The following is a 26,538-nucleotide window of genomic DNA, read 5'->3' on the forward strand; positions in this document are numbered from 1 at the left end:
ATTCGGCTAGCACAGTAGCATGCACTTTTATATATATCTATATCTATATATAGATATATTTATAGATATATGTATAGATAGATAGATATCTATACCTGTTGTCTACCATATAGTCTGTGCAGGGTTACATTAGTGCTGCTTTGTTACAGTTTATGGAGCCTTTAGTCTTGGACAGAGTCTGTCTTGTACAGAAAGAGCAACGCAGAATGATATAAATGGGTCACAGCATGGTCCCTAACTCAAAGAATGAATCATTTAGTTACAGGATAGAGATGCCAGTGTGTTAAAAACAGGCAGTGAGGTGCAAAAAGCTGTGGCAAAAAGCCACAGTCAATAGCTAAAGGCAATAAGCCTACAGTAATAGCTGGAAGCAGTAAGACTGCTTGCTGCTCTGTTCTATCATTATCTTTGCAGTCTTTAATTAGAAGAAGTGTGTGCAGAGCTATGAAAGGATGATATGTGAGCTACTGTTACAAGTATTTGGGGCTGTTCCATGAGGACAAGTGAAAACAGGAAGATCAGTTTGCTTTGCTGGTTAATAATTTTAGTAACCTGCAAGATGTCACTTCTGAGATTATTGCTGTGTTCTACCAGGAAGGAGGCGAATTAACATGGGCAACTTGTTCACTGTAGCACATTGGCAACTGGAAACAATACGTAAGGATGATTATGGGGGGAAAATGACCCCCACGTGTTAACAGCACAAGAAGGTTTGTTTCCTGTAGTCACCAAGTGAAGAGATGTGCTGATGCAGCAGTCACTTTAACATGACCTACTGACTTGCCAGAAGTTGTTTACTATGGGCTGTCTAATCTCTTAGACAGAGGAAATTAGAAGAGCAAACAATAGAAATAAGAATGGGTGATGCAATGAATGCATCTCCAGAAGTGTATCCATGTAGCTGGGCTATTCCCGCAGCAGTGAACGTGGCTGCCTTGCAGCTCGATCCCTGCAGCGCCAGGCCAGGGCTGGGGCACCGAGCGGCAGGGGCTGCAGTTGCCTGTTCCAGGTGAGGGCATTTCTGTGCTCAAGGGCGATGCAGTTTGGCCTGTGAATTCTTGATGAACTGTGACTTGCTCCCTGCTGATGATATATTAGTACTAGGAGTGTAGCTCGGTGAGATTTCTGCTTCTGAATCCAGCCTGTTTCTCCCTTTCCTTAGTACGTGTGGGCTTCTTAAATGCATTGCACTTTTACCTAATTTTGAGTTCATCTCCCACTGGGGGAATGCTTCATACCTTTTTGCTCCTTTGCTTTTTCAGGGTGTTGGCTTGCTGGGTTGGGTTGCATCTCAAAGAAATTTATCTTTGCTAGAGAGGGGAAAGCTGGTAATACAAAACATTCAGACAAGTCCCTCTAGGCACTGCTACCATGAGACATTTTTACATGTTTTCAGACCCTTCCTGCTAACTGTAGAGCAGATGGGGACATCAATAAATTATAAATCGATAATAAATTCTTCTGGCCATACATACAACTTCACTAAAAAATGCAGATTTTTCCCTTATGACTGCAAAAATGTTGTCTAACATTTCAAGGCTATCATGGCTTTCTTGTCTCTTTAGTTACTCTGTTGTTCAGGATGGCATCTATTTCTGCATCTGTCTGCTCTTTCTGTTACTTTTCTGTCTCAAATAAGCATCTCAATGAGGCTGTTAGTATTTTTTCTCCAGTTGGTTATATTTGTTTTCCATCACTTCTGGGAATCCTTTACACTGATTTCTAGTTATGTTGCAGTGTGATTTTACTGTTAAATGGGCATTGAAAGAGAATTGCATCCTGTCCTGGGAACAACTTCCCAATCCACCGATGATACAATGGCTCATTGTTCTTTTTCAACAATAATGAGGCATGTTTTGCATTAACAGGGATTCGAAATTTATGAAGCACCTTTTTGGCGCTCTTTATTTTGTCATGAAAGTGTGTAGACAGATTAAGAAATGTAACACATTTACGTGTCTAGCCCATATAAATACTTGGTAAGTTTTCAGTGTTGGTATGCTTAGTTAAACCATTAGCTTACTCACAAATACGGTCTTTGTTACCTTTCATATCTGCCAGCTGTTATGTAGAAAATACTAGACTTTTTGCTCAGGCTCCCTAGAATGTGAACTTACCTTCCTTCACTGGTGCCATTGACCAAAAAAATGTGCAGACTTGTCCTTTATTCTGAATTCAGGATAACCACAGGTACTCCCAGTGCAATATTGGGAAGATCCTGTTCCAGCATGAGACTTGTGTCTGATTTACTAATTTGCTCAGTGACAACAATTGAGCAAAAATGGGCGAGTTGGGGAAATTCTTCTTTCCTTCTTGCCCTCTCTCCAGTCTGTTGGAAATAATTAATATGTAAGAAGTCTGCCTAGGAGAGCACTGTTTTGTCCTGTAAATTGATAGATTTTTCATAGGTAGGGCACACATTTAAATAGGGCCCAAAAGTCATCACCATCCATCAGTTCCTGAGAAATTGTATTACATTTCCTGCCCACTTTATAATAGAAAAATGCATGTCTCTCACTATCTGCTGTCACATTCAGCACCTGCAAATAAATAGTAATGGATGGGACATGTAAGCCATGTGTTATTGATGAGCTTTCTTTTTTTGGTATTTATATGAGTTACAAAGGCTGTTTGGGAGAGCCTTGTCTTGAGTTCGAGCTCAGTGGTGTCCCTTCTATGAAAGAAAAAAGATAATCCTACTTCCTTCAGAAGCTCTAGTTCACTGTTATTTTAATTTCTTTAATGAGGGAAAGTATATTCTGCATATGCTATAATATTAACTTTTCCACCTTCTTCAAATAGAAGAATAAAGCTTTACATGTTTACCTTTTTCCTAAGTGGTGTAGCTGGATCTATGTTAATATTTCCTTATGCTTCTGTATTTCCTGTAGCAGACAGCATTATTTTCTTGGACTTTGTACTAGCATATAGTATAGTCAAGCTTGTTATCGTTCTCCTTGTAGCAATATAGTCTTAGAGCAATGGGAGTTCATTTTATTGTAGAAGAAACAATTGTATTGGCTGTTGAGGTATTTTACCAATATATGTTCTTCATTACTTGCTGCATTTTCTTGAAGATGCACAGCTATAGAACAATATTTTGCCACTTTCTTTCTTTTTTTTCCCCAATTCATTTAGATTTTTTGTTGCTGCATCTGCCTAACAATAGCAGAGTCCATTGCAGATGTTCTGGTTTCAAAAGCCAACCAGCTCTTCTAGTCACTTCTTTCTGAGACCTGGTTTTAGATTAAATTAAGCTGACCAACCCTTACCGTACTTGTATAGAAATCATCTGCTGTCTTTGATGCAAGGTTCTAAAGGAGTTTGAGACTTGGCAAGATGTAAATAGTGCAATCAGCAAAGAAGCCTTATAATGTCAAGAGTGTCAGCTGAAAAAAATAACTGATCTTCCAAAAGATCTACTTGATCTCAGGATGCTGTAGCAGATAACGTAGTCTTTGATGCCTTTACTCATTGATCTGTATTTAAGGACGTATTCGTGCAGTTGCTGTAAACACACTGGTCCTTTGCAACCTGAAGGAAAATATGCAAATAAAAGGATTTGGTAATGCTTTAAAGTGCTTGAGCACTCGATTAAAGGACAAGCAAGATAGAAGCTTAATTTCTTCTGATTTCTTTTGATTGAAATTATAAAATGCATAGTATTATTTTTTCTGTTTCATTCACATTTCTTTCCTGAGCTAATAGCTTGTCCTTTTTAAGGACATACATTTTACCATGTAGTTGATTTTTTCCCTATCATTGTTCTGCTCTTAAGAGGGATGTAGAAATGACTCATTTTCTGCCTAATGCTGCCTTTAATTGATGACTCATCTTCTCATCCCACCATTAGTAGGCTCTTATGTGCTGAGGTTGATCAGGAGGTGTTCCACATAGGCTCCTATTTAGACACAGATTATTACAGTGCCATTCTTCAGGCATAAATGTGCCTGGCCTATTTGACAACAGCTTTCTGATGTTTTCCCCAATCAATTGATATCACAGAAAAGGAACCACCCACTGACAGTTCCCAAGGGAAAAGGAGTGCATCTTTAAAGCCAGAATATTCAAAAGCTTCTGGAAGCCTTTTACTCCTGAACAGGGATGGTACCTCTCTCATTCAAGTCTTTGACATGTGAAGCTTCCTAACATGAGAAGAAGTAAATTTCTATTATTAAGTTAAATCTGAAAAGGCCTTTGTATATCAAGCCTGTCATCAACTGAGTGTTATATCCAATTTGGATTTTACCCCATCCTTTTCAGCTCTGCTATTCAAAGCCTTCGTCGTTGAGTCCAGAGATGACATTGAGTCAGCATTCAGAAATACCCATCCTTGTCTAGCTCACACCAACTCTTGTGCTCTGCACTGCTAGTTCACACAACATTTGGGTAAAAATTATGTTGGTTTTAACATTATATTTAATGATAACTGCAAGTGTTGCTTTTTTCTGTTTAGATGAGAGTCCTTACACAAAGTCTGCAAACCAGGCAAAGGCACCTGATGGAGCACTGTCTGTGAGGAGACAGAGTATTCCAGGTAAGACTTGCTTTGCTTTTTATAACACCTAACTTGTTTCTGAACAGAAAGGTAATACTAATCAAAATTAACTGGTTATAAAAAGCAAATTAATTACAGTTTCTACCAAGCAACTTTATAGGGAAGCTTCCATAGGAGCTGTAAGGAATTCCCACGGTTAAATTACCTTAGCTTTTGCAATGAAGAACTTCCCTGACAAAGCTTGCACACAGGTGGAGTTACTGATGTTCCTAGTCTTACCTCAAGCACAGCAACTTCAAACTCAAAGGGAAGCTGGTTTGAAACAGGAATCAGAAACTGTAAGGTCATGTCACCCATCTTCTAATGACTAAAGTTAATATTCTCTGCACTCCGTGGCCTTATTATTGAACAAAGTCACACAGCACACAGAAGGTTAGGGATACAGGGGATGGAGCTCAGACCTTTGCCACTGACTGGCTCAGATCTAACCTCAAAAGCTGTAACGTTTATGAAGGCCAAAGTACATGTTTTGTGGATGCTTCATGTGCATGTTTGTATGTGTATGAGAGAGTGAGCTGGATGATTTACTGTTGCTCATAATAAACCTTTTTGACTGTTGAAAATATCCAAGTGATTTTAAGATTGTTATTTTTGTGGTAGAATCAGGAAGATGATAACCCTTGTGAAATGACTTTTTAAAATCTTTTACATTTTTTCATTGTGAAGTTAGTATTTGTCATTTATGATTTGATTACTGTATTTATAAAACACTTAACGCTAAGGTCTGCATACAAACAAGTTCATGGTTTCACATGACATTTTGAGAACTCATGATTTTCACTCATAAGGTTTGATAAAAATAGAACCAGTGCAGTTTTTGTTCAGAGAGTTTGATAAGATTAGGAATTGCAAGTGTTGAATAGTTGTCATGACCAATGAAGTTTTATTTTTTTCTTTTTAAAATTTGCTGTATATAGTGGCAGTTTTTGAGAACATTGCAGAGAAGTCTTTTGTGTGTGCTCTGCATAAGTCACAGTTTGTTCAGAGAGATAATATTGATAAGTATTTGGTGAGATGTAACTCTGTTTCATTTCAGGTGTTCTGAAAACACTAATCTGAGTTCATGTAAGTTCTTAATCTTTTAATATAGTGAAGGCATTTATCTTAATGCATTGTTGCATCTCTCGACCTCAGGAGCTTCAAAGGATAAATGACCTTGAGCTGGTTGGATAATTAAACAAAAATAATTATAACTTTTTCATGCCTTGACATACCTTCTAGCACAGTTGATGTTGTGGGCTTAGAAACAGAAATAGCTTTGTAAAACTATGTTTTTAATTTACTAAGTTTGTTGAGAACTAACTTGAACATTTAGGAGTTGACTGAATTTTCTGAAAATAACCTTTAAACATTTATATCACTTGGACACTGAGAAAATTTGACCCCACATATCATATGTAAGATAGCACCTTGTAAATTGCATCTATTCTTGCTTGGTTGGGAGCAGTTGATCCACATTACGAATTAGTCTTGATGCAGATGTGGAAGCATCCCAACTAGCCAGCTTGGCTTGGCAGTAGGAAGTGTACTAGTAGTACTAACTAGTAACGTTAACTCATTTGAGACCTGAAATAGTACAGTTGCTTTTCTTGGGGACAGGGTCACATTTCTGATAGTATGTAGGTCAGCTCTAAATAGGTTTTGAAGGGGCAGGTATGATGCAACGAACCTGGTAAATACTTCTAGACCTGATGGAGACATGTCAGTAGAGTCACAGTCAGTTACCCCTCCGTGGAGAGCATAGGCTTTATGGAAAGCCTTCATTTCTATTCCCCTCGATGGTATGTCTGATCAAACATCACATTCCTGAAGTCTTGTTTTTTCAAGCTTGAAGGATGGCAGTGCCTTTGACAGTATAGCTGTCTAATCTACTTGACACTGTCGTTCCTGAGACACAGACAGCAGATATCCTATTCCCAAGGAATGCTCCAGCCCTTGAACCAGCCCAGAGAAAACTTACAGGTTTTAGCGAGGTAAATGATCTTATGCTGAGCTTTGCACAGGCTTGGACAGTCTATGGGAATAAAAACCAAACAACAAAAAACTAGTGAAAATAACATCTCCAGGATGTGTGATATAAGTCTTCCAGAGTAGTGTGGGATTATGTCATCTCCCTGTGCCTGATGAAAGTTCCTTATCATGACATTTGAATTCACTGTAAAGGATTCCAGTGCTCCTTCCTTTGGTCAGATGTCAAAAAGGGGAGCTTTTGTTGCTGGGAGACCCAAAACTGCTACACTGACTGTAAACCCCAAAGGGTTGTTTGCATCCTTCCATGTGGAACTGTGTTGAAAGTGCAGCATTGATGAGCAAAGACTGAATGCACAGAGAAGTCATACAATTCTACAGAGGTTATATGGAGCTCAGCCTTGGTTTATTTTACAGGGAAAAAAAATGTTGAAATAATCATTTTATAATTAAAGTCAAATGAGCACATACTGTGAGATCAGTGCACTGAGTTTAATTCCTTTCATCCCCAGAAGCAGGCAATGGATTAAGCATCTCTGTGGAGCAGGGTTTGCTTGCTTAAGATGCAGAATGCATTATTCATGTGATGAGACTACATGTCATATTTATCATGTCTTCACATGGTGCAAAATCAACAAGCAACAGATCCTTTCAAAGGGATTTACAGAATTGATGAAATTATAGTTAATTCAAATTATATGCATTAATATAATTCCAGTTTGAAACTTGGACTTAATTTTGCAGATGCGTAGGAGTTTAGTTGCAGTTACATATACGTGACTGTTTGAAACATTACCTAGCTTTGCCATCAGAATTTCTTAATGTAAAAGTGAGTCTTGGGGTAACACAGCATAACAAGCAGCCTGCAAAGAAAGAAACAGAGATTTCTCGTCTGAATCCTTTAAATTAGATTTTGACCAATATGTAACAAAATCTTATTGCTACTCTGCTCATGTAGTAGGTTGCAAAAGCCAAGGGGCTGTGTACTGTGCCCATTTAGGAAGCTGTCACTGTTGAACGAGTTCTTGGGCACATGAGATCAACATGTTTCAAAATTCATGGGTAAGAGCCTTCCCTCAGAATCACAGATGCAGTTTAAAACACCAGTAATTTAAAAATAAAGTGTTTGGTACCCACTTGGTAGCTGACCTCTTGAATCCCTAGGTTTAAATGGCCGTGGTTCCTGTTGAGTTCCTGGGTGCTGACTTGTCAAGGGTGCAAAGTGATGCCCAGCCAAGGGGAAACATTAGCTCAATAGCACTTGAGGCAAAGGTGTAATTCCTGTGGGAGCTTTAAAAGGCATTAAATATTCCAACAGTACTGATATAATATCAAGAGCTGATGACACTGTTAAAGAGGTGCTTTGAAATCATGGAGGCTTTAAGGTATGCTTAAAGATAAGTGTCCTGAATATGGACAGGATGAATAGCTGCTCACATGCTTTCCAGACTGAAATCCAATGCCCTCTTATCTATTCTAACAACAGGGAGAAATCTGTGAAGGCTAATGCTGTGCTAAATGTTTGCTTCATTTGTTTATTTGTCTGTTTTCAATTCACTCACTGAAAACTGGAGGGGTGGGAAGGCAAGAAATGACGTGACTCAACCATAAAAATAATTTTTCCATGAAACAAAAAAAAAGACACTGGAACAGGTTTCCTAGGGAAGCTGTGGAAGCCCCATCCCTGGAAGCATTCAAGAGCAGGTTGGATGGGGCTCTGAGGAACCTGGGCTAGTAGGAGGTGTCCCTACCCATGCAGTGGGGTTGGAACTAGATCTTCAAGGTCCCTTCCAACCCAAACCATTCAATGATTATTATGATTATGACAATCAGGAAGGACTAGATGTTATAAATCATTCCCTTGACATTTTTTACACCATAAGGAGCCTGTGTTCCTCTCTAATCAGTTTTTTCATTATTTGTCACTTGCAAGTTTTGTATGCAGTTGGAAGGATGTACTAACAGGTCAGTTATTAAAATAGGCAACTCTATTCTGAAAGAAAATTGTGAAGACTTTGAAGCCTGAAATTAAAGTGACCGGATTTTTCAGTTCCTTTGTACATGCATGAATACTGCACTTGATTTCCACACTACCTGCTTCTTTGAAGCATGCTATAATGCAGGTTTCCTATTTCAGCACAGTGTTTGATCTCAAACACAGTTTGCTAGCCAGCAAACTGGAGGGAAAACACAGTATGAGTATAGAGCCCTGAGCACATCCTCTGTGGTGGCTCAGGCTCTAGTATTGCTGTTATTAACAGGTTTGCAGTCTCATTTTTGGGGAGTTTTATAACAGACTTTTAATGCAAAAATAAAATGTTAAACAAACAATTTTAAGGTAGGCCGAGTTTTGAACTTCTGAGCTAGAAAGGAGCACACACAAATCAAAGAACCTTAAAATGCCTTGCAGGTTTATTATTTACAGAGCTCATACTGAAAAAAATAATTACTGTGTGATGTAGTGTCCTCAGTAATTGCTTAGGACACAAAATATTCCTAGGAGAAGTAAAGAAATACTAAATCATTGTAATAAAAACAATAATTAATGCCCTGGGAATTTTTAGCCTCTGAAATGTTTAAATACACAATGTATATGTCGGTAGAAAGCAGTAAAGCAGTTAGTTTCCTTCTGATCCTTGGCTCTGAACACATATATTTATTTAACTATTTAACTCTTTACAAAAACAAAAAAGTACTTATCTTTTTTTTTTTTTTTCCCCCTCTCCCTGACCCACACCCTGCTGTGCAGCAAATGTTCATATTCTGTCTCAGGCTACACGAAATCTGGCTTTTCTGAGGGGTTTGTCTACTGCCCACAACTGACCAACCTGAATGTAGGTCGACTGGAAGCTGTGGAATTTTAAAGACCCCCTCTACTTTCTTCATTATGGTGTTGGGTTTTTTGTAACATATAGAAATGTCTGTTTAATCCTGACAACAAAAATGTATTGCAATAGGAAAAGAAACAAACATTGTGAGGCAATAAGAAAATAATTGAAAGTTAAATGTATATGTAGCTCCAGGATCCAGTAGACATTACAATTAGAGACACAACATGTGATCCAGTTTCAATGTGCTTGAGTTATCAATATAAAATCATATTAACTGAATTTAACATTTGTGTGTGCTGTGCTACAATTTAAATGAGGAAAAGGTCTGTACAACCTAGTATAATACTAGAATAGATCGAGTGCATAATTTTTCCTTTACAAGATAAACTCAGAAATAAGGGAGAATTATAGAAAGTAATACAGTGAGCTTGGAAGAATTGAAAAAAAAAATCCACATGGATTTAAAAAGAAATTAAAGAGTTCTGATGTGATCCAAGGATACAAGTTTCATTAAATGACACTGCTTAGGAGGAAAGATGGCCCCCAGGTTATTGTTGCTGTAGTTCAGCTGTTATTATCTGAGCCTGATTCACAGTGACTGACAAATGTGACAGACAGATTGAGCCATCCCTGGTAGGAAGATGTTTACCTATGTGCAAACACACTTCCAGAACCAGTTTTGTTTTCCTCTATCATTAATATGGCATTGATAAGACAGTGAGTGTTCAAAAATAGCTGTTCTCATGCTTGGAATTAACTTGGTCCAGTTCCTTCAGGCTCCTATGTCAAGTGAAACTTCAGAAGATGTAAATAATCCCATTATTTTTTGACTGAGTGCTGCTAATTTCAGCCGCCTCTTTTGCATCACTTGCTACAGGGCAGCCACCTTCTCCAGCATCATTGCTTAACTTGTGCAGACCTCTTGTCACCTTTTCCAGCCTCAGCAACAGAAACCTGCCTTGCCTTTGACTTCAGCTTCCCTCAGATTTCAGAAGCACTCTGATTTAAATGGATGCTGTGCTATCTTGCCCTGATCCTTCATTCCATACCAAAACATTAAACAGTTTTCACTGGCCAACTGTTTTTGCAGATTAAGAGGATGAGAAAACCTGTCACAGAATCATCTCTGACCTTTTTCGTAGTTCTAGTGGAAAGAATTCCTTGAAGAAATAAATTCATTAAAAAAGTAAAACCTGAAAATAATATATATGTATGTATATAAATCTCAGTAAAGGCCAAGTTATGAAGTTGAAGTATGTGTCTACAAAAGCATTTTTTTCCTCAATTTGCATTTGTCTCTCAGGCACATACAGTGTACTTTTACACAGAATGCTCAGATTTGCCACTGATGAGATTTTTGGCATTTAGAAATCCATTAGCAATAACCTCTGCAGTCACAGTTATTATGGTAACTATCTTGGGTGATTTCCTAGCACAAGTGTTTTGACCTATGAAATGCAGATCACAGGCTAGTAAGGTTTTCTGCACTTGACGTGTTCGTTGTATCTGCAAAGTCATTTGCTGATTTTCATGTTTGATGAGAGGCTGCAGTTGCAGTATCATTTACAGCCTTCCCTGTGTGTTTGTTTAACCTGCTGGAGGTTTATCAAATGGTCTGTGAAGTATCTGCAGAGCTACATGTCTTTTCCTTCCCATCAACACTGGAAATTCCTGAATTCTCTTTCACATACTTAGTGCTGAAAGAAATAAGATTTTTCCATTGTTGTCCATCCCTTCCACCAAAATAACTTTGTTGGGAATGATTTCACGTATGTCATTCATGTAAACATGTTTCATACATGGATAAACCCCACAAAAAATTGGCTCTGCTAGAAAATGAAAGAAACCCACTGAGTTCTTACCAGAATGAGATTGCTGATGATTTATTTAGACACTTTCTTAGCAGATCTGCTACCATGCTTGTGCTTTTCAATACTGAAAAGAATCAGAATAGAGAATGATCTGATTTAATTCCTTTCACAGTAAGTGAGGAATAAAATACATTAAAGGCAATACTGTGCCTGAAGAACATGGTGCTTTTTGTATAAAAGTTGATTATGGGCACAGCTAGTAGGAGGATTTGTTGCTGATGGTACCAAACACCTTCATCTATGGATATTTGGAGTAAGTTTATATTTTTAACAAACTTCAACCCTTCAAAATAAAATGTATTAAATTATTCCAGCTGCAGTTTTCCCCAGCAAAATCAGTTTAGCTGTAGTATGTTGAGGATGAAATCCCATATAGTATCTATAACATCATTTTTAAAATTGTGTCAGATATTGAGCCCTTGCACACACATTTTGGGACAGAGATGGCAATTTTGAGTGAATCACTCTGTACTCATCAAATGTGCCTGCAGTGTGTATGTGTGCATGTATTCCATTGGCCATTTGCTGTTTTGAGGCAAAAGTCCCCAGTGCCTGCCTTGCTGTCACTGTGACACCACAGGGTTTCTCAGGGGAGCCTGGCACCTGCAAATAGGTTGGTTTTAAAGCATTTGTGTGTCTCCTGAGGCTGAGGATCCCATCTCCTGCTTGTTCTCCTGCACAACTTCAGCATGCTTTCCCAGATCCTCAAAGGGAAAACAACTTTTTGGTGGTTAGTTGCATTCATTTTCATCAAAGTGTTGGTGATGTCTTTTGAAAAATGTATTCTCCTTTAACGACTTCAGCTAGAAGAGGGAGCAGGCTGTAGAGGACATGTGAGGAGAGAGAAACTAAGAAAAGCCAATCAAAAGTGGCCAAGACTAGACTAGAAAGAGAAGTATGGAGACATGGTATCTGAAAGAGAAGCTGGGCAGGTTGGATGAGTTTGTCAAGAGACAGGAGAGCCATATGTTCATTAAAGGTCGTAGCAAGAGGTGACAAGCACAGGGAGGTCTGTAACCCTGCACTAGTCCATTCCTAGCTGAACACAAGATTCATCAATCCCTATAATCTCTGCTGTCCACAAGAAGTTGTAAAACTTTCTGTGAAATTGGACATTGACTATCCCTTGTGGAGTAGAACAGCACATTGCAGCTGCCAGAGGTTCTTTGTTGTTTCAATAACTGAGAAGCTAAAGTTTGGTATTGACCTCTTGAAAACCACCATATTTCTGCAGGACAGCATGGCTGGATTTTCCTGGGGGAGAAAAGAGGTATCTTCAGAAAAAGGGAAATTACATGAGAAGAAGATCCATGAGGATACACAAGTTCCCCAGGCTATTCAGAAGTGAGGGAATGTATTTTTAAAAAAGCTTCAGGCATCATTCAAGGGAAACAACCCTCCTGGATCCAGTATCATGAGAGAGGAAGAGTAAGCAGTAAACCTGTGGATGCAGACAGTCAGTGGACTCAGAAGAGAATGAACAAATTAACTGGCCAGAAATTAGTATGTAAATACTATGAAGACTGAGGAGCATTTTATCCCTAATGTGGCAGTACTGGTTGTTGGGGAACTGTGGCAGGATGAACTGAAAAAAGTAGGCAGACTGTCATCCTTTCCCTAAACAAGACCTCCTTTTCTTGCTTTCCAAGGTGAAGCAGGACTGGATGGAGTGTTAGTCTGACCCAGCAAGGCTTTCAGAAGTCCTCTGTCCCCCAATGCTGTAGGCAGAAGCATCAGTCTAGCAAAAAAAACCCAAACAAACAAAACAAAAACCAAAAACCCAGGCATGTTCCTTTAAGGTCTGAGTAATTTGTTAATCTGAGAAATTAAGGATTTATTTATTTTTTTTTTGTCATTTGCCTACTTGGGTCCTTTTGCAGTTGATAGATTCTTTTTATCTTACAGTTATAGATAATTAACTTGACTTTTTAATGATGTTCCTAATGTATTTTCCAATACCTCTTTAAAGGACTTAGTGCAAGCTTTCCATCTGCTTGGTTTTCAGTTTTGTTATTTTTTTAATCTCCCATTCAGTTTCTGCAGTGATTATGAATTCAAGGCATGAAGACAGCAAGGAAATAATATATTATCTTCCAAGATAACAGCACTGTAACACCAAAATATGCCATCCCAGATCTGGATAATAGCTTAGATCTTCTTTTCAACTGTATCAATGGGTCAAAGCCACTAACTTGCACTGTAAACCTTGACTGTTACATCAAAATCTAATATTTTCTTTTGTTACAAAATTTTATGTCCATTTTGCCAATATGAGGTGGTTTAGTGTGTTTCATGTGGATGTAGAAAGGGTTGTTTCTTTGCTTGTTTAATAGCATTTTCATGCGGCTTAGAATCAAAAGAGGAAGCGATTTTTGTGCTTGTGTGTATTCCTCATCACATCCCTTGTATGTGGAGCAAACAGAGATATGAATTTCTCATAGTCTAGAATAAAAGAGTTAGACGTGTCTTTTTTGTGTAGAAATGTAAGACCACAAGTTAATTGTAACATTGTTCCAAACTAGTTTTTCATTTGTGGTAAGAACAAAGAGCTCCTCCTTCCAGGTTTTACTGTATTTATTGTGAAGTTGCATGAAGTTGGTGAGTGAGGAGAGATCTTGGTGACCATCTATACTAGACACACAACTTTCTTGAGTTTACTTATATTTCAACTGGTATTTGAATTGTATTTGGAGGAACATTCAATCTATTTAAGGTTGCCAGTGATACAAAATTCATCACAGCCTTTTGTGGTTAATTAGCCTCACTTCTTTTATTTCTAGCTTGAGTATGTGTGGTTGCAGCTTCATCTCATGCATGATGAAGAGTTGTTTCTCATCAAAATTCACTTCATCCTTTATAGATACTTCATTATTAAATCACTGTTTTATCTCTCTTTTTTAAAGTAAACAAATTGTGCTTCTGGGATCTTTTTCTCCCAAGCATGTTTCTTCAATTATTCTGAAAGCTCCTTTCTGACTCTGCTGCCCTCTCTTTGGTTATTAATAATCTTGTTGAATCACGTTACAAGAATGAGAGAAAGCATCCAAGTGACAGTCACTACTCCACCAAATACAAAAATGTTCTAAGTATTACTGTGTAAGACTGCCTTGTTTATATATTCGTGGTTTGTATTCATTACTCTGGCCAGTGAGTGTTATCATCACCTGTCAGGATTCCCAAATTTTAATTAATTTTGTAATTAATTTGCTGGTCACCTGTTCTTTTTATATACAGGTGCATACATCCATTCATACCTCTTATATTAATAGAGTGGGAGTCTTTATTAACTGTAGGTGATGGGCAGGCTAGTAGGATGCAGATACTTAGGTGTTTTATTTATTGTCCTTGTCTGAATTACAGATCTCTTTCTCACTTTCTATCTGTATGGCCTTGGGAATCCACTAATGTTGTGTGAATAAGAGCATAAAGAAGACACTTCACTAAAGTCTCACTTATTAAAAAACTGAAAAGAGTACAGAACAATGAGTGCTTTAATGGGTGAAAACAGCAACGGGAGGGCAAGATCAGGAGATTTCAATGCTCTTATTCACAGAAATCATTGGTGAAAGGACACTGTGAATATCAATTGAAGCAGAAACAAGTGCCAAGTCTTCAATGCTAATTGATTTTATCAGTGAAGCAAAACAAGTCCAGCTTAATAGTTAACTGTGAGACAAGATCCTGCCAAGACCTTCTTCCCATATCCGCTGACATTGTGACCCTGAATACTTGTCAGATAATTGTTATAGAAATGAACATTGACCTTTGAGGTAGTAAAAATCAAATGTCATACAAAAATGAGAGATACATGCTGCAGCTGAATTTTTTGTATCACTGACAAACCATGAGTGATCATACCTCATAACACAGCATGAATATTGATCCCCAAAATATTGCTTCTGTAAACAAAAGTGAGAAGTAAAAAATCATAGAGGTCATATAGGGAGATCTTTCCATTAGACCAAGACTGCAACAAAATGGACCAAATCTATAAATAATAACTTATGCTGCAGTACAATTAAAATTAATAGTAATAATTTCTAAGTAACTTACATGGAATATATTCATATGGGAGTAAACATGTGCTCTTCCAAAATGTTTTCAGGTTGAGTTCTAGCTAAAAGATATGTCATTAGTTCTGGAATGCTAAATTTAGCAAATATATCTGAAAGTCATTGCAAACTAGTAGCTACAAAACTAGATGCCTAGTAAGGAACTTCTGCAATTTAATGATAAGGATGGTGCCTAACTCTAATGAGACCATTAAAATCCAGGAGCTTTATTCCTTAGCCACTAACAAAAGGTAATGGTGCAATAGAGAGTATATAGTGGATGAAAACATAATAAAAATCATGTAGCTCGACTTACTTAAAGCCACACCACAAAAATAATAGACAAGCTGTTTAAGTAGGTCTAGCTTAAGTGCTACCAACCAGGATGATTGGACATGATTATAATGTATGGTAAGATGTGTTTTTCATGGTTGTGATGTAGGGAGTCTGAAAAGTATTTTTGACAAGTTGTGGCATTTTATACTCCCTGTTTTCTCTGTAGAAAGTTGGAGTAGAGTCTAGAACGTTTTATATGCTGACCTAATGCATATTTTAATATTCCTCAACCTTGTAAATGTGTCATTGACCAGTAGCCATTTTGTGGGGATCAGAAGACATGAGGGCATGCTTTTTCCTAATGCATGTATGCTTTCAAAACAAAACATTATAAACTTATAAAAATACATGGCAGTAGTTAGCATGGGGCTGATATCTCTGTTGTAAGTTGGAAGAACTAGGAAATAACATGTAAGATGTTTCTTAAATAAAAAACATCATCTGTCTGGGTCTTCACTCGGGAAAAACATGATGAAGGTACATTCCTGTTATGGCTGAACATCACCTGCTCTGAACATTGATAAACCAAAAAGGGAAAGAAAATTGATCACAGGGATTCTTGTTACAGGCTTTCTGTAAGATGTATAAAGTAGGTCTTTCTTGGAAAACGCTGCTGGTGAAGCTGGGTTGATTGGGAGTCTGAATTCTACAGTATTTCCACATGAGCAAAGCTTCATGGTAGGCAAAGCAACATCAGAACAGAAGTGCTGTCTTTCTTCATTTGCTTGATGAATTAGTCTAATTTTTTTTTGGCCATCTTTCTTACTCTATTATGTCTTCATCTCTCCTGGGAGGGTTTGACATTATATCCATACTTAATATAGTCATGTTGGGGACAATTTGTTAATGTAAATCTGCCCTTAGCAGAAAAGAGGTTTGGAGGTGGGACCTGCAGTGAGCTTAGAGGAAAAGTCCAAACAATAGTTGATCGTGTTTTACAAATGCCAAGAAAAAAATAGGGTAAATGTGTTTATTCGGTTGCTTTGTTCAGGCAGAAATCACCTTTCCCATTTATTTTCAGTAAAAAAAAATCTTGGAGGTGACCTTCAGAATAAGCTGAGTTCTGGGAATCAAGTTAGATCCTGTCTAGAAACATTTGCTGTTAGTGATTCTTCTGAATTCTCCAGTGCATAAGACTGGGCAGTATTAGATGACATCAGCTGACTCTTCTGCTCTCCTACAAAAAATATTACATTTATTTTAGGAAGTTCTAAATTGTGCCTATAGGTAATGCTGATCTCTCTGTTTTAATGAACTCTTTGTTGTGTAGTTACGAGTAAAAACATCTTATCATGCCAGATGTTGTTTTTTGGTGTAAATCTTGACTCCATAAGGTGCACTCAAACTGGTATGATATGCTGCCATGAACAGTGCTAAGGTGAGTGATGTAAAAAAAATGGCAGAAATGTTAAACATGTCTGCACGTTTGGCATGTGCTGTCTTCTATTATATACACACAAACTATAGGATGGGCAGTAAGTGTGTGTGTGTGTGGGAAGCTGTAAAATCTGAGTACTCGGTACTAGTTAAGGACTTGAGTGACATCCTCAAAGGTTTCAGAAATTATAGCTGTAAAAATGTGTCTCTAAGTAACTCTCTGGTCATTCTATTTTCCAGGAAGTAATGGGTTAAAAGGAAGCAAATGAAATGTTCATTGTTACTGTCAAAGTGTTAATTTGACAGAAAAACAAAAGGTGAGATTAGGTTTTCCATATTTCAAAGGTCTAAGTCATGGTGCTTTTTTGTATTAAATCAGCTGAAAATGGAAGTTAAGGAATCCACTTAGGTTGATGCATTTGATGGTGTATTTGGGAGAGGCAAGCAATATATGATTTATGCTGCTGTGATTGCTTTAGTCTCGTGAGTAAGCCTATCACATTTTTTCAAAGCAGTTTAACTGTACAAAGGAAAAAAATATTTTCATATGAGAATTTTTTGGTGAAATGAATGACAATTGCAGATGCTCAGTGCCTGATCTAGATAGAAGTTTCCCAGTGATGCAGAGCTGAGCTGGAAAACAGTAATTTATTAAACCTGGGATAAGTCATAAATCCAGTGACGAAGGAGAACTGAACTGCAAATAAACTACTCTGGTGTAGTGTCCCCAGCCTTTCAGGGCACATGGCATGGCATACAGCTGGGAGCAGCCTGGTCTAAGCAGCAGTGAAGCAAAAAGATACAGGTCACAAGGAGCAGAGGTTTATTTCACTTTACCATGCGTTGGTATATCTGGAGCAGAAAGCAGTGACAGAATGCTCTGGTTTGTTTAACATTAAGAAGTTTTATAGGAAACTGGAACCATGTCAAGGGTAAATACTGGAACCATGTCAATGGTAAATACACAAACAATTTTTCCCAGTTCTGGTTAGCAAATTTTACTGTAAATGATAATACAGTATCTCTGTGCTGAGGCCTCTCTATTGAGGTGATTTCATAAGCTTAAAATTATTAGAATGTTAATATTTTATTTAAAAAGAAATCCTGGCAGTACCCTAGAGGAGAAAGGGACAGTCACATCTTGTGAGTTGTTTGCATGGTGTCAGCAACCTGAAGAAGTGCTCAAAGCAGGCAGTTTCTTTGTTTAAGTGACAGCTTTCACAGACAATCTTACTTTAAAATAAGTGAGTGTTATCAACAGGAATCCTTTGAGCCATGTTAGCAGTTTCCCCTATTTGCATCAGTGTGGAGATTCTGTACATTACATTTTGCTTGAAATGAAGTATGTCATTGAAGCCTCCACATAGTACTATTTAGTTGAATCTGTATCTGTTTCAGTCTAAGATTTTAGGTATTTCTTCAATTTACAGAGACACTTAACTTGTCTTTGTCTTAACCTCCTGATAACTGGTAGGAGAGAAAACTGTTGCAACAGACACAATGAACAAGATGTGTGATGGAAGTAGACATGAACCAGAATTCATAACTAGCATGTCTATAATATTTTGGAAGAGTCAGGTAAGTGTAATTGTCTGTGTTCCTTTTCACCTGAAGCTTCTGGAGGGTAACAGCAAATGATGAAAGAAAAGCCAGAAAACTGTCTTGTGAAACATGCATCACATTTTGGAGACTGACAGGGGAAGTCTTTTTTTTTCCTGCAACATACAATGGTGAGACTGCTGCAGGATAATATAAGCCTCTTACATTGATGTCACATTCAGATTTTTGCTGAGATCTGCATAGAGCCTCTTGAAGTGACCTGAAGACGCAAAAGGTTCCTTTTGTCTCACAGGCTAATACATGCAATATTACCAGGTGCTCATATGATGCCATTTCAGTTTCTGTGCTAATTCTATAGCATATAGTGGCTGTTTAGATGACAAAGAAATCACACAGGTACATTCTTGCAGCTGTGCATTTTTCTGTTTTGCTGCAGCGATCTGTTCAGCAAGCTTGACTATCTACCAAGTTAGTTCATGCAAATGAATGCATCTGTCTTCATTCCTCTGCCATTATTTCATTATGCATACCTTAATCCTCAGGGAATAAGAACAGAGATTGATTAGAGAATTACAGAGCGCAGGTTAGCAGACGAGCAATGCCTGAATTACTCCTTTTCTTTTTCCCCCCTTTTTTTTTCCTGTTGGCAAACTTCTTTTACAGAAATAGTAAATCCTTATGGATTTTTGTCCTGGTTTGAGCCAGGTTGAAGCCAATTTTCCTTTTACTGATTTTTTTTTTTTTTCCTTCAGTAAGCTTTCTTTTAACTTGTAGCAGAATGTTCCAACTAAGACTGATAATGTTCTAACTGCTCGGTCTTCAAGGTCACATCTTTGCCCTGCCAGCTCAGGCACTATCAGGAGGTCTATGACCCCCCTGTAGGAGGCTGAATGAGACAGACAGCAAAATTGGCCAGAGATATTCCATTCCATATATCTACGTAAGCTCAGAGGCAGGTCAGAGATCACAGAAGACAACTTCCTTCCTTCTTCTTCTCCCCTTCTCTTCCATCCATGGCAGGTGTCTGGGGAGGACTCCGTCCATCCATCACTGTCGACCCCCACCCTCGAGCTCTCCTGACCCTCATCACTCTGTGCTTTCTCCAGCAGCTCTGGGATTTTTTGGGACTGTTCACAGCTAATGAGAGTGCTGTGGGAGTTGTTGGGGGTGGAGGGAGGCAAAAGGCTTTTGCACATATCTGAACACATTTGCATATAATTGTATATATATATTCTTATATAATTAGTCTTTAATTAAAGCTGTGTAGTTTAGTTTTCAATCCAGCGAAGTCTCTCTCCTCTCTCTCCTTCCCTACCTGGGTGGGAGGGGGAGGAGATCAAGAGCATTGTTGTTGTGACAAATTTTAAGTGTGTATTGACAGCTAAAGTCATCACATCAATTAGGAGGTTATTTTGTAGTTCTTTAGTCCTGTTTTTCCTTTGGCTTTAACTACGTTTTTTCTTCATCCTAAACGTTTAGTAAGTTAATAGTGCTTTTCTCACAGACATTTCTTTCTACTATAAACACCTAATAAAAATCCTCAGTGCATCTTATTTGTCAGATGTTGTTGCATGTTAAATTCCCCCTTAAACCATCCTTGTAACTTTTTATCAGCTTAGTATCAGACTGAAGAATAGAAAGAGAATGAGTCACTATCAGATCACTTTTCAAAACATCAATAGCTATGCATTCTTTTCACCCTTTTTTGAAGTACCTTCTCCCAGAACTGAGCATTTCTGGATTATGTTTTTCTGCAAAGGTGGAGAATAAGCAAACCAGAAAGGTATCAATGAGCACAAAGGACAAAGGTAAAAACTGTAGGAAGTATTCACTCTGGTTTTCAGTTTTTTTAATTAATTCCTCATTTTCCCAAAAATTTTCTAATCTTACACTCATTTGTCGTAATAAATCTTCCCCAGTACTACCAAGTAGAAAGGATGTGTGTACCATTGTTCTGGTTTGGTTTGGTGAGTTTTTTGGTAGCAGGGGAGAGGCCACAGAAGCAGCTCCAGTAAGAAGCTGAGAAGCTCCCCCTGTTCCAAACCCAGCCAGGGAGCCATTAGAGGGACAGTAGATGTGCCTCTGTGATTGACATACAAAAGAACTGAAATGACACCTGAGCAGAGCAAGCACTTAAAGAAAAAGAAGAGCTGTGCTGGGAAAGGAGAGCGGTGCTTGTGGTTGGTGAGGAAGAAGGGGAAGAAGGTGCCCAAGCAGAAGTTTCCCTGCAACCCATGGCGAGATGGCAGCTGTCCCCCTGCACTCATGGAGGAACGTGGTGGAACATTCCCTGAAGGTGCCAGGAAGGGTGAGCTTGGCCACTGGACTTGGGTTTTGTGGCCAGAGGATTTGCTGCCTGTGGACTCTGTGCAGCTTTGGAAGACCCCGGTGCCAGGGGAGTTTGTTCCTAAAGCAGCCCCTGACTCTGTGGGAAGCCCAGGCTGGAGCAGCTCCGGACCTCGTGGGAAGGACTCATGAAGGAGAGGTTCGTGGAGGACTCTCTGCCATGGGAGGGACCCCGTGGGGAAGAAGGGAAGGACTGTAAGGAATCCTTCTTCTTCAGGAGGAAGGAGCAGCAGGAACCACCAGCCTGTGAAGTGACTCTAAACCCCATCCCCTGTCCCCCTGTGCTGCTGGGGGGAAGGAGGGAGAGAAATCAGGAACAAAGGGATTTGGGCTCAGGAAGAAGGGAGGGGTGGGGTAACATATGCAAGCCCTGCTCTGTGTGTTGTCTGTGTCCTGTGTGTGTGATTAGTGTGAAATTAAATTATTATTTTTATCCCTAAGTTGAATCTGTTTTGCCCAGGACCTTAATCAGTGAAGAACCCTCTTTGTCCTTTGTCTTGACCCAGGAGCTTTGTCCTCCTCATCCCAGAGTGTGTGTGGGGGGGGAAAAGTTGAGTGAGTGGCCATGTGGCTGTTCCTTTGTTGTTGAGTTGTGCCCAAACCATTCAACTTTGTATGTTCTACAAACAAAGAGGTTTATGACCCCTAAAAATTTAAAATATCTGTTCCTTAGACCAGGTACTAGGAAAGGTTCTACTGGCCCATTCCTCCACATTTCAGTCATCATGGTATACATATTTGAAAATTCACCATCCATTATTTGAGTGCCTGCACAATAGTTTATCTATAAAAGAGTGGCACTGTCACTATATTCTTTTCTGATCCCTGCTGCTTCACTTTTGCCACTAGTCATCTCAGCTCTACACCCAAAAAAATAAAGTGAGGTTTTGAATTTACTAAAATGTTGATTTATATGGCAACTGTAGACCATGACAGGCAACTCGAAGTACGTTTAGTAAAAGTAAATGGCAGTTAAATGGAGAAATGGGATCTAATGGCATTATTTGTAAAACTTATCTGGTAGCCACAGGATGTTGAAACATTGGAAGAAGCTACAAAATGTGTCTTAAATGGCAAAAACCTACGTGATTCAGTTTTTAATGTAAAATGGAAAGAAGATTAAGGGTTACAGTTCTGTATCTACAGGAATATCCTGAATGTGATGGTGGTAGTATAATGCGATTTTGGTATTGAAGATTTGTTTACTGCCAATTCAGATAAAAATTATCTGCACATGTAGCAGATTTTCCATCACATGATGCTTTCAAAGCCATATTGGGATATCTTTCTAAAAGCTAATCTGTAGCTGCAGATATCGCTATATCATGTTTTTCTGCTTATGCTTGAGATCAGGGAGAGAATTGTTCTCTGTGGTTCCTTCCTGCCTTGAAATGCACAAATGTAATCAATCCTGTAATCCAATCTGACTGATCCATTTTGGTAAGTGTAGTAAGCAGAGAAATTGGAACAGTCTGGCTGCACTTACGTGAATAGTGTCACCTCAGTACAAATAAATGCTAATTAGCAAGATATCTCCTGGTGCTAATTTCTCAGTAAAGGAAATGGAGAGGAAATTGGAAGTTAATCCATCTGAATTATGGGAAGACGTTTTAAAGATCAAAATATCATATTAATTTAAAAACTCTATGCTGCTCTGCACAGCAGCATTTCTGCTAGCAAGGGAGGAGAGTTACTGAAACCATCATCCAATTCAGACAGAATCATAGAATCATAGAATCATAGAATCATAGAATCTTAGGGGCTGGAAGGGACCTCGAGAGATCATCTAGTCCAACCCCCCTGCCAGAGCAGGGTCACCTAGAGTACATCACACAGGAACTCATCCAGGTGGGTTTTGAATGTCTCCAGTGAGGGAGACTCCACAACCTCCCTGGGCAGTCTGTTCCAGTGCTCTGTCACTCTTACAGTAAAAAAATTTTTTCGGATATTCACCTTGAACCTCCTATGCTCCAATTTACACCCATTACCCCTTGTCCTATCACTGGTCATCACTGAGAACAGCCTAACTCCATCTCCCTGACACTCACCCCTTACATATTTGTAAACATTGATGAGGTCACCCCTCAGTCTCCTTTTCTCCAAGCTAAAGAGACCCAGCTCCCTCAGCCTTTCCTCATAAGGGAGATGTTCCACTCCCTTCATCATCTTCGTAGCTCTGCGCTGGACTCTTTCGAGCAGTTCCCTGTCCTTTTTGAACTGAGGGGCCCAGAACTGGACACAATACTCCAGATGTGGCCTCACCAATGCAGAATAGAGGGGGAGGAGAACCTCTCTTGACCTACTAACCACACCCTTTCTAATGCACCCCAGGATGCCATTGGCCTTCTTGGCCACAAGGGCACATTGCTGGCTCATGGTCATCCTCCTGTCTACCAGGACCCCCAGGTCTCTTTCACCTACACTACTCTCCAGCAGTTCAGCCCCCAACCTGTACTGGGACGTGGTGTTGTTCTTCCCCAAATGTAAAACTCTGCACTTCCCCTTGTTGAATTTCATCATGAAAATCTAGAGAAGACTGGTATTGTCATGGAGCTCGGTCCTTTCTCCATCGGTAGTGTTTAGCAGACATGTGGAGGTGTTTGTGGCATCACTGGTGCACAAACCATTAATGAGTTCAAGAGATGGTTGCTTATAGCATGAAGCAAAGAGGTTTGAGCTGTAGAAAGTCCGGTAATGTCTGTTGAAGAGGTTGTGAAGGTTGAGACCATTGAGTCATTCATCATGGTGCTTGTTTTGCCCTACCCTCCAATACCCTTCCTTCAGGAAGTTCCAGCTTGACAGTTTAGTGAGCTGCTTTGGGTCCTGCACATGCTCAGGAATTTAATTGCCACCACAGATAATGTGGGAGCAGGAAAAAGCTTAAACTTACTGAAACCTAGAAAGTACCTCTAGGCACTGATCCAAAGTCGAGGAAATTGATAATTGCAAATCTTCAAGCGTGCAGGTAATGGTCAGTAGGAATTGTAGATACTCTTCCAAATAAAGACTATAGCATTGCCCAAAGAAAACTATCCATGAAAATGCTACAACTTCACAGCTAACCCAAGGAAGTACTTTAACTAGCCTACATCACTGGGTGAGTTTGTAGTTCACACTGCATCTGTATTCCAACCATATTGCAAGGTGGTAGGTTAGGGATAAAATATCTTCTTTTTAAGTAATAATAACAACAAAACTTTGGTTTTTTAATTATTCCACTAAGTCTGCATCTTCTTATAGAAGTATTCATATTTACTGAAGCTGGATATTTTAATGTTTTATAATTTTGTTATTTTTTCCTTTAATTTCTCTGTAAAGATTTGCTCAGGAATTATGAATAGTAATTCTATAATTTTTGACACTCAAACTTGAAACATAATGTACTTTTAAAATCCATTTTAATTAAAATATGTTGATTGTTCTTCAATATACGTATAAGAATTCGAGCTTGTAATTTGATTCTTTACCTATAATAGGGGATTATAAAACTGTAATCTTGTATGTTTTCAATTTCCTTCTAAGCAGATGTTCTGCATTGCATTACATTTCACCTTTATGGGCATCTATGCAAATTCCAAAAACCAAGCATATAAGCAAAATATGATAGAAAAATACCTAAACTATAAAAACCCCTCCAAATGGTATGGCCATTTTCAACATTTTCTCAGTGACTATGATTTTGTCCTTCCCCGCTGTTTTACTGTCCCACACAGCTAAGTGGAATGGCAAAAAAAAACCCAAACTGTTTTCATATCTCTTCTTATTTTTTTGCATGGATTTTATTCCTCCATAAGCCTCATCATCAGGTGCCTCCAGAAACTGTAGAGAGGGAAGGACTTGTTTTGAATGTGTGTGCAAAAAACAGAGAGAAGAATTTTGAATTGGTCACTTCCAAAAAATCCTGGTAGTGCTAACTGTTAGAAGAATCAGGTGCCATCATCTGTATTGAGGTAACTCAGTTTGATCTCTTTGAATGCACAGTATCTGTCAAAGTAACATCGTGAGTAATTTTAGGCTTCTAATACTTGGAATGTTGGGGGGTATTTAGAATACCGGCCTGCACTCTTGCTTTCTTGTCAGCAAAATAGCTATTGGTACAACCTGAGTCTATTTTAGGCGGTTTTGTACAAGTGCCTGACCCGTACCCATCTCCCTTGCTCTCACTGAAAACGGTACAACGCTTTACCTTTACAAAATGTATCCAAGTTATCAGAGTCACGTCAGCCCAGCCACTGACCCAAGGCAACCTGCATTGGCATTGCTTTAAATTTACAGTTCTGTTGATAACTGCAGTATATTGTGCCTTGGAGATGTGCTGTGATGCACCTCATACCAGTTTGTGTTCTGCTGTGTCTTGCTGGGTTCTGAACTAGGACTGCTTTGGGGACTGTCAGTCCACAGGCTAGAGGAAACAGCAGAGAGTAATTAGGTCAGCTTCATGTGTTCAGAATCTGTTCACCAATGTTATTTTATTTGCTTGTTTTTAATAAAAATTTGAGTGGTTTAAGAGTTAGTGACAGTCAGTCAGGAAAAGGGCAACAAGGAAGGGTGCATTCATTATCTCTTGTCACAGTCAAAGAAATGCAGCTGCCCGCAGGACTTGAAATGTGGAGTAGGTGTGATGTCCCCAGTATAACAAATTGTTATCTGTTTCTTAAGAATTTACTTCATATGTGTTTTCTTATTAAGCTGTGAGATGCCTACTGTAATATAAAGCAAAATTGTTTCCTCTGCAGAATTTATGCTGACATACAGGGAAAATCCATACAAATACAGCATTGACTGTATTTTTATGAGACTTACCAATTACTTACTTATTGATTATCTATGGCTTTTGGTAGGAAACAATCAGTAACAGCAAGTATTTTTTTACTTTTGGGTTAAGTTCTATTTATGCTCTGTCCCAGCTTCATGGAACAAATTCATTCTCTTGGTGAAAGATACAGACACTTGACCTGATCATGTAGATTCCAGGCATTTTCTTGGATTTAAAAATGAGATTTTCACAGAAGGGACAGAAAAGACACTGAATATCTGATCACTTATAAAATTCTAGAATATATCATGATAGTATATTCCTTGAAGAAAAATTAATTTGACATGGTGTTTCATGGATTTTGCTTGCCTGCAAGTTGTTTTGTGTAGCAAGATTTACCTTGTCTTGTATTTGCACACCTGCTATATTTGAAGTTTCATAGAATAGAGTCACAGAATGCTTTGGGTTTGAAGGGTAAGATAAGATAATCTAATTCCAACCCTCCTGCTGTGGGCAGGAACACCTCCCACTGTGCTATGTTGAGTATCCCTGTAGTCCCCCAGGCTGCAGGGCAGATCATGGTTTTGTTATACCAATTGACCCTGGTCAAGTCAGGCAAGTGCAGTTTTGGTATCACAGCAGCAGACCTCAAGAAGAGCATCCCAAGCAGGAATTAAGAGAGCAACAGTGTAATGTTTTCTTCCCAGCCAAGCTCCTATGTATACTCCACCTTACAAGACTGAAGACTAAAGGAAGTTCTTTGGAGCAAAACCTTTCTGTTTCACCCTCTGCCTGCTTGCTGGTTGCATGTACAAGTGTGCATACAGGCACACATTTGCGTCTTTGCACTCCCCTTGCCAAGGCCACTTCCAGTATTCAGCAG

The 26,538-nt window shown here is 38.8% G+C and overlaps 1 protein-coding gene across 1 annotated transcript in view; it reads left to right on the top strand.

Moving 5' to 3' along the window:
* GRIP1 (glutamate receptor interacting protein 1) overlaps window positions 1-26,538 on the top strand; it is a 229,276-nt gene that overhangs the window by 116,994 nt on the left and 85,744 nt on the right. The window contains exon 2 of the mRNA XM_009997739.1: window positions 4,457-4,537. Coding sequence (XP_009996041.1) covers window positions 4,457-4,537 — 81 coding nt within the window. The remainder of the gene's footprint in view (window positions 1-4,456; window positions 4,538-26,538) is intronic.

Source organism: Chaetura pelagica, unplaced genomic scaffold (genome assembly GCF_000747805.2).
Source record: "Chaetura pelagica isolate M959 unplaced genomic scaffold, ChaPel_1.0 scaffold314, whole genome shotgun sequence".
Classification (NCBI taxonomy): domain Eukaryota; kingdom Metazoa; phylum Chordata; class Aves; order Apodiformes; family Apodidae; genus Chaetura; species Chaetura pelagica.